This window comes from Erinaceus europaeus, chromosome 9 (assembly GCF_950295315.1).
Source record: "Erinaceus europaeus chromosome 9, mEriEur2.1, whole genome shotgun sequence".
NCBI lineage: Eukaryota > Metazoa > Chordata > Mammalia > Eulipotyphla > Erinaceidae > Erinaceus > Erinaceus europaeus.
Genome location: NC_080170.1, coordinates 39,898,015 through 39,915,453, shown reverse-complemented (window position 1 = coordinate 39,915,453; position 17,439 = coordinate 39,898,015). Strand labels below are relative to the sequence as shown.

The window sequence follows — 17,439 nt, the reverse complement described above, 5'->3', positions numbered from 1 at the left end:
GAAAACTATACGTGCTTTGCAGTGATAAAGAGTGGAGTGATTACAAAAATAAGACAGCTGGGATAAGCTTCCACAGTAGAGTGCTCTTTGAGCTGAGACACAGAATTTAAATACTAGCAGAGATGGAACACCAAGCTGGCAAAGATGAACCAGAAGAAATGTTGACTGAAACAAGAGAGTAGATTTTGCATAGGCCAATGTGGAAAGATCAGCACTAATTTTATTTGTTTATTTATTTATTTATTTATTTTGCCTTCAGGGTTATTGCTGCAGCTCAATTCCAACACTATAAATCCACTGCTCCTGGTGGATACTTTTTCCATTTTATTGGATAGAACAGAGAGAAATTGATAGAGAATGAAGGGAGAGAGAGAGAGAGAGAGAGAGAGAAGAAGAGAGAAGAGAGACTCAATGACCTACTTCATTGCTTGTAAAGCATACCTCCTGCAGGTGGAGAGCCGGGGGCTTGAACCCGGACCTTGTGTGGGATCCTAGCACGGGTCCTTACACTTCATACTATCTACACTTAACCAGTTGTGTCACTGCCTGAACTCCCTTTTATTTTTGAATTTCATTTTTTTTTTTAACCAGAGCACTGTTCAGCTCTGGTTTATGGTGGTGTCGGGATTGAACCTGGGACTTTGAAGCCTCAGATGTGAATGACTCTTTGCTTAACCTTTATGCTATCCCTTCCCACACCTTTTATTTTTATTTTTAAAAACAATTTTTATTACTAGTGACTCGACATTGGTATACAAAATTCTAAGGTGTCAGAGGTATATTTTCACATTAATGTGCATGTGAAACCATAGCTCTGATTTTAATATAACTCATACAAATTTGATCGGGGACTTTAACAATACATGAAAAGTAAGTAAGAGGGCGTTAAGCGGTAGCACAATGGGTTAAGCGCAGGTGTCACAGAGCACAACAGGTGTAAGGATCCCAGTTCGAGCCCCTGGCTCCCCACCTGCAGGGGAGATTCACTTCACAGGTCTTAAAGCAGGTCTGCAGGTGTCTATCTTTCTCTCCCCCTCTCAGGCTTCCCCTCCTCTCTGAATTTCTCTCTGTCTTATCCAACAACAACGACAGCAATAACAATAATAATTACAACAGCAACGGCAACAGAAAGGAAAATAAATTTTAAAAAATTAAGGAAGAAAGAAACAAATAACAAAACACATGCATACACAAAGTATCCTGAGTTGAATATATCAACACAGCGTGTTGGAAGACCAAACGGGTGAAATCAGAGAAGCGATGATCCATCTACACTGGGTTCCCAAGTGATAGTCAAGTTAAGTGTGCAAGGTTTAGAGAAGCTTTGCTGGAGACAGGGTTTTAGGGGAAAGATAGCAGGGTTTTAGAAAAAATTGGTCCTGGCGTGGAGCTTGAAGAGAAAAAGGCATCACAGAGAGAAAAGGAAGAGAGATTCCAGAAAGCATTCAAACAAGGAACCTCCTTTTGTTTGAAGAGCTTAAAGATAAGGACTCTGAGGTCAGAGGCAGTCATTAGAAAGCATCTTTGCAGTGCCCAGACTATTAAATGAGGACAGGGGAGTCTCTTGAACAAATGGTGTTGGAAAGAAAATGGGTTGAAACATGCAGAAGAATGAAACTGAACCACTATATTTCACCAAACACAAAAGTAAATTCCAGCTGGATCAAGGACTTGGATGTTAGACCACAAACTATCAGATACTTAGAGGAAAATGTTGGCAGAACTCCTTTCCGCATAAATTTTAGACATCTTCAATAAAACGAATCCAATTACAAAGAAGACTAAGGCAAGTATAAACCTATGGGACTACATCAAATTAAAAAGCTGCTTCACAGCAAAAGAAACCACTACCCAAATCAAGAGACCCCTCACAGAATGGGAGAAGATCTTTACATGCCATACATCAGACAAGAGGTTAATAACCAAAATAAAGAACTTGCCAAACTCAACAACAAGAAAACAAATAACCCCATCTAAAAATGGGTGGAGGACAGGGAGAAAGTATTCACCACAGAAGAGATCCAAAAGGCTGAGAAACACATGAAAAAATGCTCCAAGTCTCTGATTGTCAGAGAAATGCAAATAAAGACAACAATGAGATACCACCTCACTCCTGTAAGAATGTCATACATCAGGGAGTCCGGCTGTAGCGCAGCGGGTTAAGCGCAGGTGGCGCAAAGCACAAGGACCGGCATAAGGATCCCGGTTCGAACCCCAGCTCCCCACCTGCAGGGGAGTCGCTTCAAAGGCGGTGAAGCAGGTCTGCAGGTGTCTATCTTTCTTTCCTCCTCTCTGTCTTTCCCTCCTCTCTCCATTTCTCTCTGTCCTATCCAACAATGACAACAACAATAATAACTACAACAATAAAACAACAAGGGCAACAAAAGGGAATAAATAAAATAAATATTAAAAAAAAAAGAATGTCATACATCAGAAAAAGTAGCAGCACAAATGCTGGAGAGATTGTGGGGTCAAAGGAACCCTCCTGCACTGCTGGTGGAAATGTCAATTGGTCCAACCTCTGTGGAGAACATTCTGGAGAACTCTCAGAAGGTTTGAAATAGACCTACCCTATGATTCTGCAATACCTCTCCTGGGGATATATCCTAAGGAACCCAACACATCCATCCCAAAAGATCTGTGTACTCATATGTTCTTAACAGCACAATTTGTAATAGCCAAAACCTGGAAGCAACCCAGGTATCCAACAACAGATGAGTGGCAGAGCAAGTTGTGGTCTATATACACAATGGAATTCTACTCAGCTATTAAAAATGGTGACTTCACTGTTTTCAGCCCATCTTCAATGCAGCTTGAAGAAATCATGTTAAGTGAAATAAGTCAGAAACAGAAGGATGATTATGGGATGATCTCACTCTCAGGCAGAAGTTGAAAAACAAGATCAGAAGAGCAAACACAAGTAGAACCTGAACTGGAATTGGCATATTGCACCAAAGTAAAAGACTCAGGGGTCAATGCGGGGGGGATACAGGTCCAAAAATTATGACAGAGGACATAGTGTGGGTTGTATTGTTATATGGAAAACTGGCAAATGTTATGAATATACAAACTATTGTATTTACTGTCAAATGTAAAACAGCAATTCCCCAATAAAGAAATAAAAAAGAAAGAAAGAAAGAAAGAAAGAAAGAAAGAAAGAAAGAAAGAAAGAAAGAACCTTTGCAAAGTCCAGTTCCATGAGGGAAAGTGGGACTCAAATGAGTAGTTCTGGCTTAAACCGAAAATCCTGCTGAGAAAGAGGGATGAGATTGCCTTCAGTGACAATGACTTCTCTCCAAAAAGGAACATAACTGATCCATTACTTGCCTAGTCCCAACCCCAGTACAAAGTCATTGGCAAGAGTTCTACACCAACTACACAAAGACTTAACCTAGAATTAATTCTATATAATCAGCAGTTAAGAAGCTGGCAGCATTTACCTTGGTGTCATCATGGGCAAAATGTCCCTCAGCAAATCGGACTTCCTGAATCTTTTCCAGCTCAGGAATGACCCTTGACTTCGATTGCACCTCTGCTTCAAAGGATTCATGCTTCTGATACTTTCCCTGAAGATTAGATGGTTAGACATGTGAGGTTAGCACTGGTGAAGCCTCATATTTCTGGACAATAATGAGGTTCTTTTATACCCCTTCTTGGCTACAGGTGTAATCGCTTTCCCAACCTAGAACAGGAGACAGCCTATGATATCCAGAGGAAACAGATCTTATAGGTGATGCATAGGGTGTCCAGTGGCTCTAGCCCCAAAATTGGATATCAGAAAAGGAGCTGTTTTTTTTTTTCCTCTCTACCTATTCCCACTGTGTTATTCTGGTAGTAGGGGGGCTTTCCAGTAAGTCTTTTGTTATTTTGTAATTTTAGTCACCTTCTTTGTGAATGAAGGAATATAAACTAGTGTTGTTCCTCTTCAAACAAGAGAAATAACTAAATTATGAAGATGAAATGGTCATTATAATAGTAGATTTATTTGTTTATTATTTTTGCCACCAGGGTTATCACTGGAACTTTGTGCCTAACTGGCAATTCCACTAATCCTGGTGGCCTTTTTTCCTTCCTTCCTTCCTTCCTTCTTTCCTTCCTTCCTTCCTTCCTTCCTTCCTTCCTTCTTTCCTTCCTTCCTTCCTTTCTCCCTTCTTCCCTTCATTCCTTTTCTCCTTCATCCTCTCTCTCTCCCAGTCTTTCTTTTCTTCAGATTGAAACAGAGAGAAATTGAGAGGGAAGAGGAGATAGAGAAAGAGAAAGAAAGATACATGCAGCACTGCTTCATCACTCATGAAGCTTCTCCCCATGAAGATAAGGACCAGGGATTTGAACATTTTCTTTTTCACTGCAATTTGGATGGGTACATAATGACCTTGTTGTTTTATGTAGATTGATCTATCTAGTAGATGCTATTCTTTTCTTGGTCCAGGTGTCTCCTCCCTGACACTCACCACCATTTTAGGCTTGAACTCCTTCCAGTGATGGTTCCCATACCATGTGCTACAAGACAGGTCAGGGATAGAACTTACACCATACCTTTCCTCCTGGTACCTCTTACTTGGCTCTAAGGGGTATGAATTAACTCTGAGGAAAACCCAAGAACCCCCTGGTAAGCCTTCATCTTTCTATGCAAGAGGGAGGACGGTTGCTTCGAAATATCATTGTTGTCACAAAAATGCTGACATCACTGCTCTGCCCATCGTTCAACTTCAGATGAAGCTGTTTATAAAGAACATCCTTAGAAAACGGACACTGGGGCTTAAGAAACTGAAGACACAGATGCTTTAGTGGTAGCATCACTGTCCTCAACAGATATCCTAATCTTTCTACCACCAAGACACAGACAGTTGGCAGATAGGCACTTAATCAACACCCTCCCTCCAGATCTCAGGGTCTACTGGGGGGGTGGGAATTGAGAGACCTGGATGTTTGTGGGGTCTTCATAGCTCTTGTCATCTGCAACCTTAAGTTTCTCCAAGATCCACTTCTCTAGGTCGTCTGCATCTCGCCGGAACACTTGGTAGTGGTAGGACTCTTCGAGCTTCTGGCCCCTTTCAGCCACCAGACTCTTGAACCTCTGGTACCGATCCAACACCTCCTGGCGTCTCTCCTGGATCTCTTCTGCTGTTTCCAGCACTTTAGGGCCACTACTCTCCATAGTCTTCAAAGAGAAGGCATGTTGTTGGGTGACGGGTGTTATGTGTAAATTGGCAAGAGCTCAGAATTGTAGGTAAATGAAAATAAATGTATTCATTTGCAAAAAGAAAAAAGTGCTGACAAGGACAGAGCATTCTGAACTCAATATATGACTAGAAATGTCTGGATATGAAGTTCAAAAATTAAATATACACATGCTCAGAAATATTTTTATGTTGCAGATACAGCTCACATGTTATTTACTCTTATTATTTTCTGCATTTACACAGACTACAAATCAAAAGTTTGGTTTATCTTCTATCCAGTTACCATATATTTTAAATTAAACCCATCTCTTTAATTGGCTTCTGGAATATAAAGCATTGTATTGTTAAAAACATATAGCATCCTTTGTCCATAGAAGGGAGGAGACCACTCTTTGTAACAATATCGGCAAAACCTCTGAACAGCCCCTTTCTATTTTAAGATATCTTTTTTTTAAATTTTGAACATATACAGAGAGACAAAGAGAGATATCTATAACACTGCTTCACCACTCATGAAGATTTCTTTCCACTGGCTGGGACCTGGGGTTTGAACTCAAGTTCTTCTGCACTGTAACATGTGTGCTTTACCCATTGTGCCACCACTTGGCCCCTAAACAGCCGGTTACATTTCCTTGATATGGATATAGTTTCCCCTCTTTAGACTCCAAGTAAAGTTTAAATTATAATCACCTCCCTCTTGATTGATTTGCTACTGAGTGAATGACTATGACCAATGTAGCTATAGAATTAGCTCACACCCAAGAGACTCAGTTCTTTACTGCATATTATTTACCCTATACTACCTAGTTTTTCACTCTATGAACCCACGCAAAAGGGTCTTCACTGGGTCCTGAGCCTGTATAACATTAAAAGCTCAAAGTTGTTGCTCAAAGAGAAACATCTGTGAAGAAAGCTAAAATGAAATTTCTCTACTTCTTAAAAGTCAAGAATTATTATTCTCAGAAGCCGTCTCAGAAAAAGTATCACGTTTAAAAGCCATCTCTTCCCTAGTGAAATAAATGAAAAACTACACAGTAAGATTCTAGTACTCACGGTTTCCTTTAGAAAGTGCCTTCCTTTTCCTAAAGGTCTAGAATCTGGAAATCTTGAAATTTGTCAGTGAACAGGAGCAAAGGAGAGAGAGAGATCATATGGAATTGACTCCTCTAATCCGTATATAGACAAGAGAAATGGTTCCTACATGGCAAAGACAAAAAAAAAAGGAGGGGGTGCTCCTGGAGCCCAGAGTCCTGCCTACTACAGACTGCATTATCTGTAGGAGACAGGCTGGACAGGCTGAGCTCAGACAGCATCTAACAGGTGACTCAGTCATTTGGAGGCTGTGACTTCCAGAGTTTCTCAGGAGGACCTTTCACAAAGACCAAAAGCAAAGCTTTCAAAGGAAAAATGAGGGAGAAAGTCATTTATAGTGAGGGAAAAAGGAGTCATGTTAGTGTGGCATTCTGTTTCTTAGAGTGATTTTAGTCTCTGTGAAGGAATCATAACTGGAGTAGAAATTCTGGGGTGTCCAATGTTCTTACTTTGCAGAATTTCAAGAACTCATTTCAAACACACATTCTTGTGCCATCTTAGCTCTAAGAAATAAAACTTGACTTAATCAGAACTCAGTGACAGATTAAAAAGAGAAGGCAAGAGAGAAAAGAGGAAAGATACCCACAGCATAGCTCCATAATCCATGGAACTCCCTTCAGTGGCCCCATGGTGCTAAGGAGTGTACCCAGGGCATCAGGTGTGGTGAGTTGCATGATTTACCCACTGGCTTCTCTCTCATAGCCCCAACAATATATTTTTCTGCATCATTATTTAATCAATGAAGATTCTAATTTTGCTACAGAATGTTTGCCAAAATAGAAAGAAAAATTTATTTTTAGCCTCACACACTAGAGTTTTTGTATATTTTAATTAATTTATGTGCCCTTAATAACTTAAAAGGAAAAAAAACAAGAAATGAGATTTATGTGAATTTACCTGTATCTCATGAAGCAAAGAGTAAGATATCTAATTGAGATATGACTGCTGAAGTTAGAAAACCTTTGAAAATGGGACGGAGTTCTAAAATGTGGAACAGAAATTGCCATATCTTGTGTGTTGTGTTTAGTGGGAAAAGAAGAAGCAAAAATTCTTCTCCAGATACATAGTTCTTTCAGGCAACAAAAAGGAAATAAATAAATAAATAAATAAATAAATAAATAAATAAATAAAGAAGTGAGTGAGGAAAGGAAGACAGACAAAAAGAAAATAGTGGGGTAGTTTCAGGACTTCCTACAAAGCAGTAGAAATAGCTATACAAAAATTCATCCCTTAAAATGCCAGAGTAAAAGTCTACCTTTGTAGTTTATCTTTTCCTCAATCATTCCATCTATAGAAACAGAGAGACCTCTAAGTTGTCTCTTTTTTTTAATTAAATGTAATTTTCCTATTTATCTATTTATTTATTTACTTTTCATTTGATAGGAGAGAAAGAAAATTTGACAAGGTTTGATGAGATAGATGATAAATAGAAAATTAGGTAGGTAGGTAGATAGACAGAGAGACAGACAGACCTGCAGCACTGATTCACTACTAGTGAAGCTCACCTTCTACTCTGCAACTAGGGACTGGGAGCTTATGGTAACATATTCTCAGCCTGGCTCTTACCTTTACTATATAGTCTTGTCTCATTCGAGTCAAATGTGGGTATCAAAGGCCAGGACCTAAATCCTCTGAAAGTCTCCTATCACAGGCACCAAAGAAACTGACTAGAGTTGGTGTGGGTAAGAGACATTTTCAAATCTTTGCATAAGAGATAAGTATCAGCAGCAATTAGAACCTACTGTATCTTAATTAACATAGTCACATTTACATCAATGTGTAACCTGCAGAAGACCTGTGAAGCAGACATTACCAGCCTCCTATTGTTATTCTTACTAATTTTTTTTTCTTTTATTCCAGAGCACTGTTCTACTGTGACTACTGGTGGTGCTGGATCAAACAAACCCCTAGGACCTTCACTTGCAATCCTGTGCCCTGTAACTATACTCTTTTGAGCCTTCAGTCCCCTTTATATGTGGAAACAAACAAACAAATATCTGGCAGGTAGTAGGTTACTAGGACTGCAAGTTTAGACTTAGGTGAAGGGTCAAAGAGCAGGTCACTGGCTGAGGCTGCACTTCACCCCAGCCACACCCCAAACCGAAATATTCCTAGATTTCTAGCCCTGCTGCAGGTGAGCTGCCCACAGTTTCTCTGACCACTCTGCTCCACTCTGGAGACTTTACTCTGCAGGCAGCTCTGCCCAGGTCAGCCCTTCCCTTTCATCTCCATCCTCCTCCTGTCTCTGAGTATGCTTTCCCTAGATCCACAAGTGCGTTAGGGTACCCTGCAGTTAGGGAGAGGGCAGAATGAGAAGCTCTGAAACCCCAGTGTCCTCCTGCTGACATCTCCTACCATGTTACAGTTTCACAGGACTACTCACGGCCCTGATCACAGACAGAGACCCTGCTCAGAGGAGACTGGAGAAAGGAAGCAGGGCTGCACCATGGGGGTGAGTTCACATGCAGGCTATAAAAGCACAGGTCACAGTGGAGAAGGTCCAGAGATGACCAATCTTCTTTACAGGCCCTTTCTCTGCAGAGAACTCAGACATTCAGTTTACCTTTAGGGTGGGAGTGACTGGGAGGGTTGTTGTGTGTGCTTGTGGTTATCAGCTTGTACTTCACAGACGCTTAATCAGCACTACCCAGCTGTCGCCACTCCATTATCAGATCTCTTTCAGGCTAGAAAGCTCACAGAGGCTTTATATTTAAAGTTCAGTTCTCCCATAGTACCCACTATTTTTAAAAAAATAATTAACTAGCCAATTTATTTATTTTCACCAGAGCACTGCTCAGCTCTGGTTTATGGTAGTACCGGGGATTGAACCTGTGGCCTCAGAGCTTTGGGCACGAAAATCTTTTGCATAACAAAGAAAAGTTGTAAATAGAATCAAGTGCTAGGACTGAACAAACCATTCCTTAAAAGCAAGTACTGAATGAACTTTCATGAAGTTTCATTCATATGTTTAAGGGACTGGCTTCCCAGGACATCAGTTAACAGATATCCCAGCCAGCACCTAACATGCACTTACTAAATGCCTCTCCACAGGAGGGATGATTCCAAAAAGCTGCTTGAAATAAATGGAGTATTTATTTCAGTGGTACTGATCAAAACCTCAGGGATCATCTATGCTGTAGAGTTGCTGAAAAGCAAGTCTTCTCTTTTTCTATTCCTTAAGTATCTTTTTAATTTAAAGATTTATTTATATATTTATAAGAGAGAAAAAGGGGATGGGGAGCCCAGAACATCATGCAATGCCAGGGGTTAAACCTGAGAGTCCAACCTCAGAGCACCTCCCTCAACAATTTAAGCCACCTTATCAAGATATGCAGGTTGGTAGCTAAGAGCAAGGCTTTAGATGAAAGATAAATCAGGGTTAAGATCACACCCTGACTCTTAATAAATGTATGTTCTTAAACAAATCCCTCTATCCCCATAAACCATCATTTCCTCATTAATGGACTAAGAATGATAATTGCAGAGGATTGCTTTACATTAATGTATATGTGAGAAATATTTATTACAATGTCTTGAATCCAGTGCATCAGCAGTAAGCAGAAATTTTATTAGTAGTATCATCTTCTATAATTACAACAGTGGGCATGTAAAATGTTGTTTTCAGTTACTCCCATCTCTCTATATGATTTAATTATCAGCATTTTTGGAAGTGTAGACTTCTGGTTCCTGGAGGTGGGTTATGAAAAGGTCAACATACTCTGATATTTTCATGATAATAAGCTTTCTCCCATGCTAACCATAGTATGAGTCCTGGAAGAAACCATACTTTCTGAAGCAAACATAAGGAGAATCGACAAAGAAAGGTCTCAAAGACAAATTGGGATAATAAAACATCTAGTTAAAACCTAGATATAAACCAGGGTCCATGAGATAGGGCATATGTACATATATCCAGAAGTTAGAAGAAAACATAACCTTAAAGCAAAAGTGCACAATAGTTTGCAGTGAATCAATCAATGTAGCAAGCAAGCAGAAAGACCTAAAAAGACACCATAAAGTACCTAATCAAATAGTTTCTACTTAAACCTAGATACCCTCCTCACCTACCTTCTATTGCATGTCCCTCAATCACTCCAAAGCTAACCTTGCCAGACAAAGGAAGGAATATAAAGTCTGAATAAGGGCAAGAGAATGGCATACTTTAATGGTGACTCTTTAGTCACTACCAGGCTACCCCATCACCTGGGGCCCTAGTTAGGGAGTCCTGGGATTCCCACACAGACATGATGGGCCTAGACCTCTAGCAGATCCCTCTCACCACTGTCACTGGTCATTTCCATCAGGAACAACATCATGGACGCCTCTGTGGGCCCCTATCAGATCTAGCCCTCAATGGGGATTAACAGTGGTAGGGAATGTTCCTTTCTCTGAAGGGTGGTTGGATAGCATACTCTGCCTATCACCTGAGGATGATGGGTCCTAAAATTGGCACAGCCTGGAATGTTTCTAGCTGTGACCATAGATTGTGAGCTCAGACCTACAGGGATGCAGAGGTTACATAGGCTTCTATGCTGAATATGGGCCCCAGATCAAATCTATGGGGTTTACAGTTAACAATATTTATATACTTTTCCCATATTTGGGAGCTACTCTCTTCTCTGACCCAGCTTTCTGGTCCTTTTATCAACTATGACACTGTCCCCCAGACAATAACTTAGGTCACCTGCATATTAGATGTCAGGCACAGGCAAAACTATTTGGGTCATGGGCCCCTCTTTGAAAAAGACATGGCTTGGAACATCTCCCCAGCCCTGAAATATTTAGAGCCATGACATCCATTTCAAGTAGCATGAAAGCAAGCAGAAAAGACCCCCTGGCAATAGAAATATTCTAAGGACAGTCTTATGATTTGAGAACAGAGACTGAAGTAATACATCACCATTTGCTTAGAAGACCACAGAGCATGAGTCTATCTCTGAAATTATCTCCTGGCTGCACCAGCAACCATCAGGCTACCCAAGTCCCAGAACAGCAGGTCATACTAGAACCTCCAGGGTGATATCAACTTCTCTTTCCCAGGTCTTACACAAGGCAGGAACATTGGAGGAGCGCAAAAGACATTGGATGAATCAGTCCTTCTCTTGAGAAAATCTGTCTTCATCCACTGATATGTACACAATGTTTGGACTCAACAAATTTTTTTGTGTGTGATAATGGAAATAAAATCTATTGTTTTGTTTTTCTCTTTTGAAAAAAAAAGATATACCTAAAATAGGCCTACTAGCTATTTCCAAAACTGAGACCCCAAATCTTCATCTGTAAAATTTCAGCTTTTAGGTTCATGATTAGTCAACAATTTGTTTGGCTTTCTATCTTAACTCTTTTTTGCCACCAGGTTCCAGTTGCTACCATGATGTCAACCAGACTTCTCAGGACAGACAACTCCACCAATATGTCCAGGAGTCCCACTTTCCCAGAACTCTGACCCACTAGGGAGAGAGATAGAGAGGCTGGGAGTATGGATCAATCTGCCAATGCTCCTGTACAGTAGGGAAGCAATTACAGAAGCCAGACCTTCCACCTTCTGCACCCATAATGACCCTGGGTACATGTTCACAGAGGGTTAAACAATAGGAAAGCTATCAGAGGAGGGTATAGAATATGGAGTTTTGGTGGCAGGAATTTGTGGAATTGTACCCCTCTTATCCTATGATCTTGTCAGTGTTTCAGTTTTATAAATAAAAATTAGAAAAAAATCTAGTACTCTGTTTGGCAAGGGAGGAGAGACTGAGAAGGGAAGAATTTTCCAATATGGTGGACTAGTTGGTTAGGATAATCAGAAAAAACAAGGTAGTACTTGTTATTCATCCAATTGATCTTTATTGATATCTATTGTTTAATTGAATACAGACCTTTTTTACAGTACAGAGTAAAAATACTGATTACTTGATGAATAGATTAGCTATACTGCTTTAGTTTCAAGCTTACTTTTTATTTATTTATTGTATTTAAGGTATCTATCAAGATATGAAACTCGTCCCTACAATCTTTAACTTCTATATAATGCAACCAATCACTTGAGAGGTTTTAAATTATTCTGCCAACTTGAAAAAGACTTATCTATGCCCCAAGTTTCCTCCTGTCATCAATATTAATTTAGTTGATTTGGGATTTAGCACAATGATCCTGATCCACCAATTTGACCCACATAGGTTCATTATAGATAGATGAAAATACATAAAGATGACCTTAGCATCTGCTCTTGAATAAGATATTGACTTATTATTCCAAAGTCTAGATGGTAGAAGAGATTCATAATAGAATCTGCTGAAATACATCTAGATTGCTACTGATCTGTGAACATACAGTTGGTATAAAATTAGGATTATTCTGGACTAGTAAAATAGCTCACATGGATAGTGTGTCTGCTTTATCATATGTGCAACTTAAATTTCAGCCTGACTCCTACCACATTGGAGGAAACTTAATCTTTATGATCTGTCTCTCACTTCTTTTTATCCATCTACCTGAAAATCCCTAAACAATGAAGAGCTAATGAGGATTAAAAAAAAGAGAAAAATATATATTATTGAACTGTATCCATTATAGTACCACTGAGATAACTTAGTCTTATGAACATCATTTCTGCATGACTATAACTGATAATTTTACTCTGTTACAACTAAGGTAAATGTTTACCCAGCTAATCTTCACAAAATCAAATTGTTTTAGATAAATTGTGTGATAGAAAATTTATTAACTAAAGTCACATCCAAAAACATGTTAAACTGGATAAAGCTGGAAATATGCAGTTGTTATGATGAGTGTTCATTGGCAACCTGGGGAATCACGCTCAGTCACTAGTGATGGAGAAAAGACAGATTCAGAGTTGAGGATAAAAAAAAAGAGATGACAACTCCCAAATGACCAACTTCCAATTATTATATAGATCTTACTTGAGGCTCCTGGTCTTATGAAAAAAAAACCCTCACTTGGCCCAGGTGCTTTTTGATAGCTTCTTTTATCTCTTTATTCCTCAGACTGTAGATTATGGGGTTAAAGAAGGGGGAGAGAACCGCAAAGGCCAGAGCAATGGCCGTGTCCCAGAACAGAGAGTAGGTGGCTGAGAAGCGAAGATACATGAGCGCCACACTGCCAAAGAAGAGCAGGAAAACAGTGAGGTGGGAGACGCAAGTGGAGAAGGCCTTGCAACGGCCTTCAGCAGAGCGAATGCGCAGAATGACAGCCACAATGCCCACATAGGACAAGATGATGAGCATCACGGCTGTGATGATCTCCACGGCATGGACGATGTCTACCACCTGGATGAGGATGATGGCCTGTGTATCCGTGCAGGCCAGACGAAGCACAGGGAGGAAGTCACAGAATATATGCTCCAGGTGGTTGGAGCCACAGAAGGGCAGCGTGGATATCCAGGCGATCTCAGGGAGGGGAGTGATGAAGCCACAGGCACAGCAGCTGAGCGTCAGCTGGGCACAGAATTTGGGTGTCATGATGGTGGGATAATGGAGAGGGCAGCAGATAGCCTGATAGCGGTCAAATGCCATTGCAGTTAACAGACAGACCTCACTGATGCCTGTGGAGTGAAAGAAGTACATCTGCAGAAGACAGCCATTAAGGGAGATGGTCCTCTGCTGGCTAAGCAAGGTGGTAAGCATTGTGGGGATGGTACTTGTGGTGTACCAGACCTCCAGGCAGGAGAGGGCACTGATGAACAAGTACATGGGTGTATGCAGGTGCACATTCAGCTGTACCACTGTGATGATTACCAGGTTTCCAATGACAATGAATATATAGATAAAGAGGAGGGGCACAAAACAGAGGACAGAATCTACCCAGGAAGTCGGGAAGGCAGAGAATATAAACTCATGGGCAGTGGTCTGGTTGGAGTTGTCCATCTCCAGGCTGGAAACTAGGGTTTCAGCTCTCAACTGACTCCAGAAACTGTCAGCTACAGGTGTGTGAAGGAGTCAATTACATGTCTCAAGGACCAGACTTGAAGAGATACCTGCATTGGAGACAGAAGAAAACAAAGGAATGAGAGCACAGTGCATTCTATATTCACCTATAATTAAAGCTCTGGTTGGAAGGGGAAATCTACTTAAAAAAAACACAGCCAATCCTTTAGACCAGTGATTCTCAAGATGTAGCATGACAGGAACAATCAAGAGTCCTTTCTGGATGGGTAGCAGCAGCTGTGTCTCTCTCTCTTGTCCAGGTCAACTAAAAATAACAAAGAACATCAACTGAGAACACAGTAATACAAGACTCAGTATACTTTGAGAACACATCAAGTCACAGGTGAGTGAAAACACATGTGGCTCATGGACAGAGAGGGCTTAAGGAGAGATTTCTGGGGCTGATAACCCATACCTACTCAAGACATACAGGTCCTGCAGTTTGCCAGTTGAGGCACCACCTCTGGTCTGAGTTTTATTAACTAATAAACTGCTGACGGAAGGAGAGGATCCACTAAGGTTCACCAAATGCAACTGTGAGTCTCCATTGCTACTGTCCCTGGAGGCTGGAGCAGGAGTGAGGAGGCTCTGTGCTGATACTGAGGACAGATACCTGATCGGGCAACTCAAGAGAAGACATGCACTCCCAGTGGTCTGGAAGGGGGCTGTATTGTTGGGAAATTGTGCAGATGTGGTCGAACATTGGCAGGGCCCACAAACCACTATATTTCCATGCAAGTATTATTTATAGATTCCCACCACGTTATCCCCTCAGGGTATTGCTAATTCAGTTAAAACCATTGCAACATTTGCTAAGGACACTTCAACCTTCCTAGCATGCCTTTTGCCTCTCTCTACCCCCTTTCCTAGCCAATCCCATCCCGACTTACTACTTCCATAATTCTCCTACAAAAGTGCTCCTGTTTGTGCTCTCTCTTCCCCTCTGTTTCCTCCCCCCCTTCTTTTCTCTTACACATCCCAACCTGGAGAAGGGCTGGTGGGCATAGAGGGAGGTGGCCATTTTGCTAGTTCCACATGACCTAAACCTGCTGTGCCTGCACCCAACTCTGGGGCGTCTGTGTGAATAAAGATTTGTGTTCCCACTCCTCCATGAGTTCCTGGTCTCTTCTCTCTCCTGTGCACAACCTGACACTGTATGGTCACAGCCTTTCCACATAGTTCTCATGAATTTGGAAACACGTTGAATAATTGCCTCAGAACACACAAACATTATTTGTTTATAAACTCACAGGGTCAAAGACAACCTGACATCTGGCGTCTGAACAGGAACTGTTTCTGGAGACATACAAAAGTGCCCCAGATAAGTATACAACCACTTGGCTCTCTGCAGCTTTGTGTTTAACTAAGGCACTGCGATTCTTTTTCTCCCTCTTCTTATTTCTCTGAGACCCCACTGCCATGGGCGACCTTCCTCCTTATGAAGAGGTTTCCCAAACCCTCTACTCCTTTTTCATGAGACAGGTTTTCTATCTTTGGGACATTTTGCTCTAGGCCATACCTTGGTTTCTCTTGACCTGATCGTAGTGCTTGGGAGATACATGGAGATTTCCCTTGGGACTTCCTCAACTCCCTCTCCCATATCTCCCTTGGAGAAAGTAGTCTCTAATTTGCAGAGTCCTCTGCATTTCACCCAAAAACTCCCATTTCAGCAGACACCTCTCCGGCTGCTGCCACAGCTTCTATGACCCCTCCCCCTGCCACTATTACCAGAAGTAGTATGCCCTCCAGGACTCTAATGCAACATGCTGGGATCTAAAAAATCTGGTTCACAGAGCCCTCTCCCCTGCTTCTCTGAATATTTTATGCTATGATTGGCCAGATGTGTTTTGTGAGTGAGTGAGTTGAAAGACTAAAAAAATTTTTTTGAGTGAGTTGAATGACCAAAATTTTTGTACAACCCATTTTGCTCAGAATATTCTGAAACTTAGTTGACTTTATATAAAAACACTAGAGGCAGCCATAGTTTCTACACATGTCTAGAAACAGTCCAAAATTTTTTTTTGTTTTTTCCTCTTTTGAATTTTTAAAGTCTTGGTATAAATGTGAAACATTTTAGTCTTAAACTGTGTGAGTAAAAATGGTTCAACTAGGACAGTACAGATGCTAATTTGTGTTTAAAATGATATGTCTTCATAACAAAAGGTTTCTCCTCTTGTGTGTTAAAGACCATATTTATGTGTGTGTTTAAAGTTTGATAAACATTAACTTTAATGTTAAAAGTGTAACTTTGAAGCTACATTCTTACCAGGCAAAGTTAAATGGAGGAGGTTTCAACATAATTCTCATAAAGGTAAAATTAATTTGTGTTTAAAGTCTAAGGTGAAAATTAGTTAAAAATCAATATATTTTAAGTAAATTTGGTCTGAAGATCCTGTGCACACCCAGGATGTGTCTCCATCTTAAATGGGTGTAACAAAAGGTAGAAAAGGCATTATTTATATGTAAAGCTCTAAAATATCTTCTCAATTAAAGAGGTAGAACCAGCCTGGGCCAGTGATAGATCACACAATGGTTATGCTAATGATTCTCATGCCTGATGCTCTAGCAATGGTTCTTTGCCTTACCACACTTTATTGTGCTTGAATTAGTTAAACAGCCTTAAAATCATACTAAAAAGGCCTTCCAAAATTATAAAGATACTTAAACCAATTATAATCATGGAGTTATCAATTATAGTAAACTTCTAACTTGTTACAAGTTTTTTTTTTTTTTTTTCACAAGTAAGTGATTACAGCTGTCAGGCCTTAACATGAAGAAGCATCTGCTCATATGGTATGGTATTAAACTATAAGAAGTTCCTACATATACAACTTATGTAAATTAACAACAACATTCACATATTTTTCTACACTTAACTAGTGTATCTTGTTAGGCCTGCCTTTGTCAGCCAACAATTTAAAGACTTTTTCCCTTTATAACATCACCCATACCACAGACATCCCTTACAACCCCCAAAGACAAACAGTTGCTCAGAAGGTCCACCAAACATCTAGGCGCAATTAAGTAAAGAAAAAAAGGGATACATCTCCCCAATATTCAGTTGGCTAAGGCACCAACTACATTAAACCTCTTTTAATATCTATGAAAATTCTAACCAGATGCCCTGTTAACCAAGGGAAGCAGATTTGTTTGTGTTTCTTCCATGGAAATTCATTTGGACCCCTGTCCTCTGACATCACCCGCGAGATGACATGACTACAGCA

The 17,439-nt window shown here is 40.4% G+C and overlaps 2 protein-coding genes across 2 annotated transcripts in view; both read right to left on the bottom strand.

Moving 5' to 3' along the window:
* The window catches only part of SPTA1 (spectrin alpha, erythrocytic 1), a 69,315-nt gene extending 62,991 nt beyond the window's left edge, over positions 1–6,324 (bottom strand). The window contains exons 1-3 of the mRNA XM_007530585.2: positions 6,237–6,324; positions 4,922–5,161; positions 3,441–3,566 (exon numbers count right to left, since the gene is read on the bottom strand). Of these exons, the coding sequence (XP_007530647.2) occupies positions 3,441–3,566; positions 4,922–5,158 (363 nt within the window). The 5' untranslated portion in view covers positions 5,159–5,161; positions 6,237–6,324. The remainder of the gene's footprint in view (positions 1–3,440; positions 3,567–4,921; positions 5,162–6,236) is intronic.
* Positions 6,325–13,207: 6,883 nt separating this feature from the next.
* LOC103120170 (olfactory receptor 6K2) lies at positions 13,208–14,155 on the bottom strand. Its single transcript, XM_007530537.1, has one exon. The coding sequence runs from the start codon at positions 14,153–14,155 to the stop codon at positions 13,208–13,210; it is 948 nt and encodes a 315-aa protein (XP_007530599.1).
* Between the last annotated feature and the right edge of the window lie 3,284 nt (positions 14,156–17,439).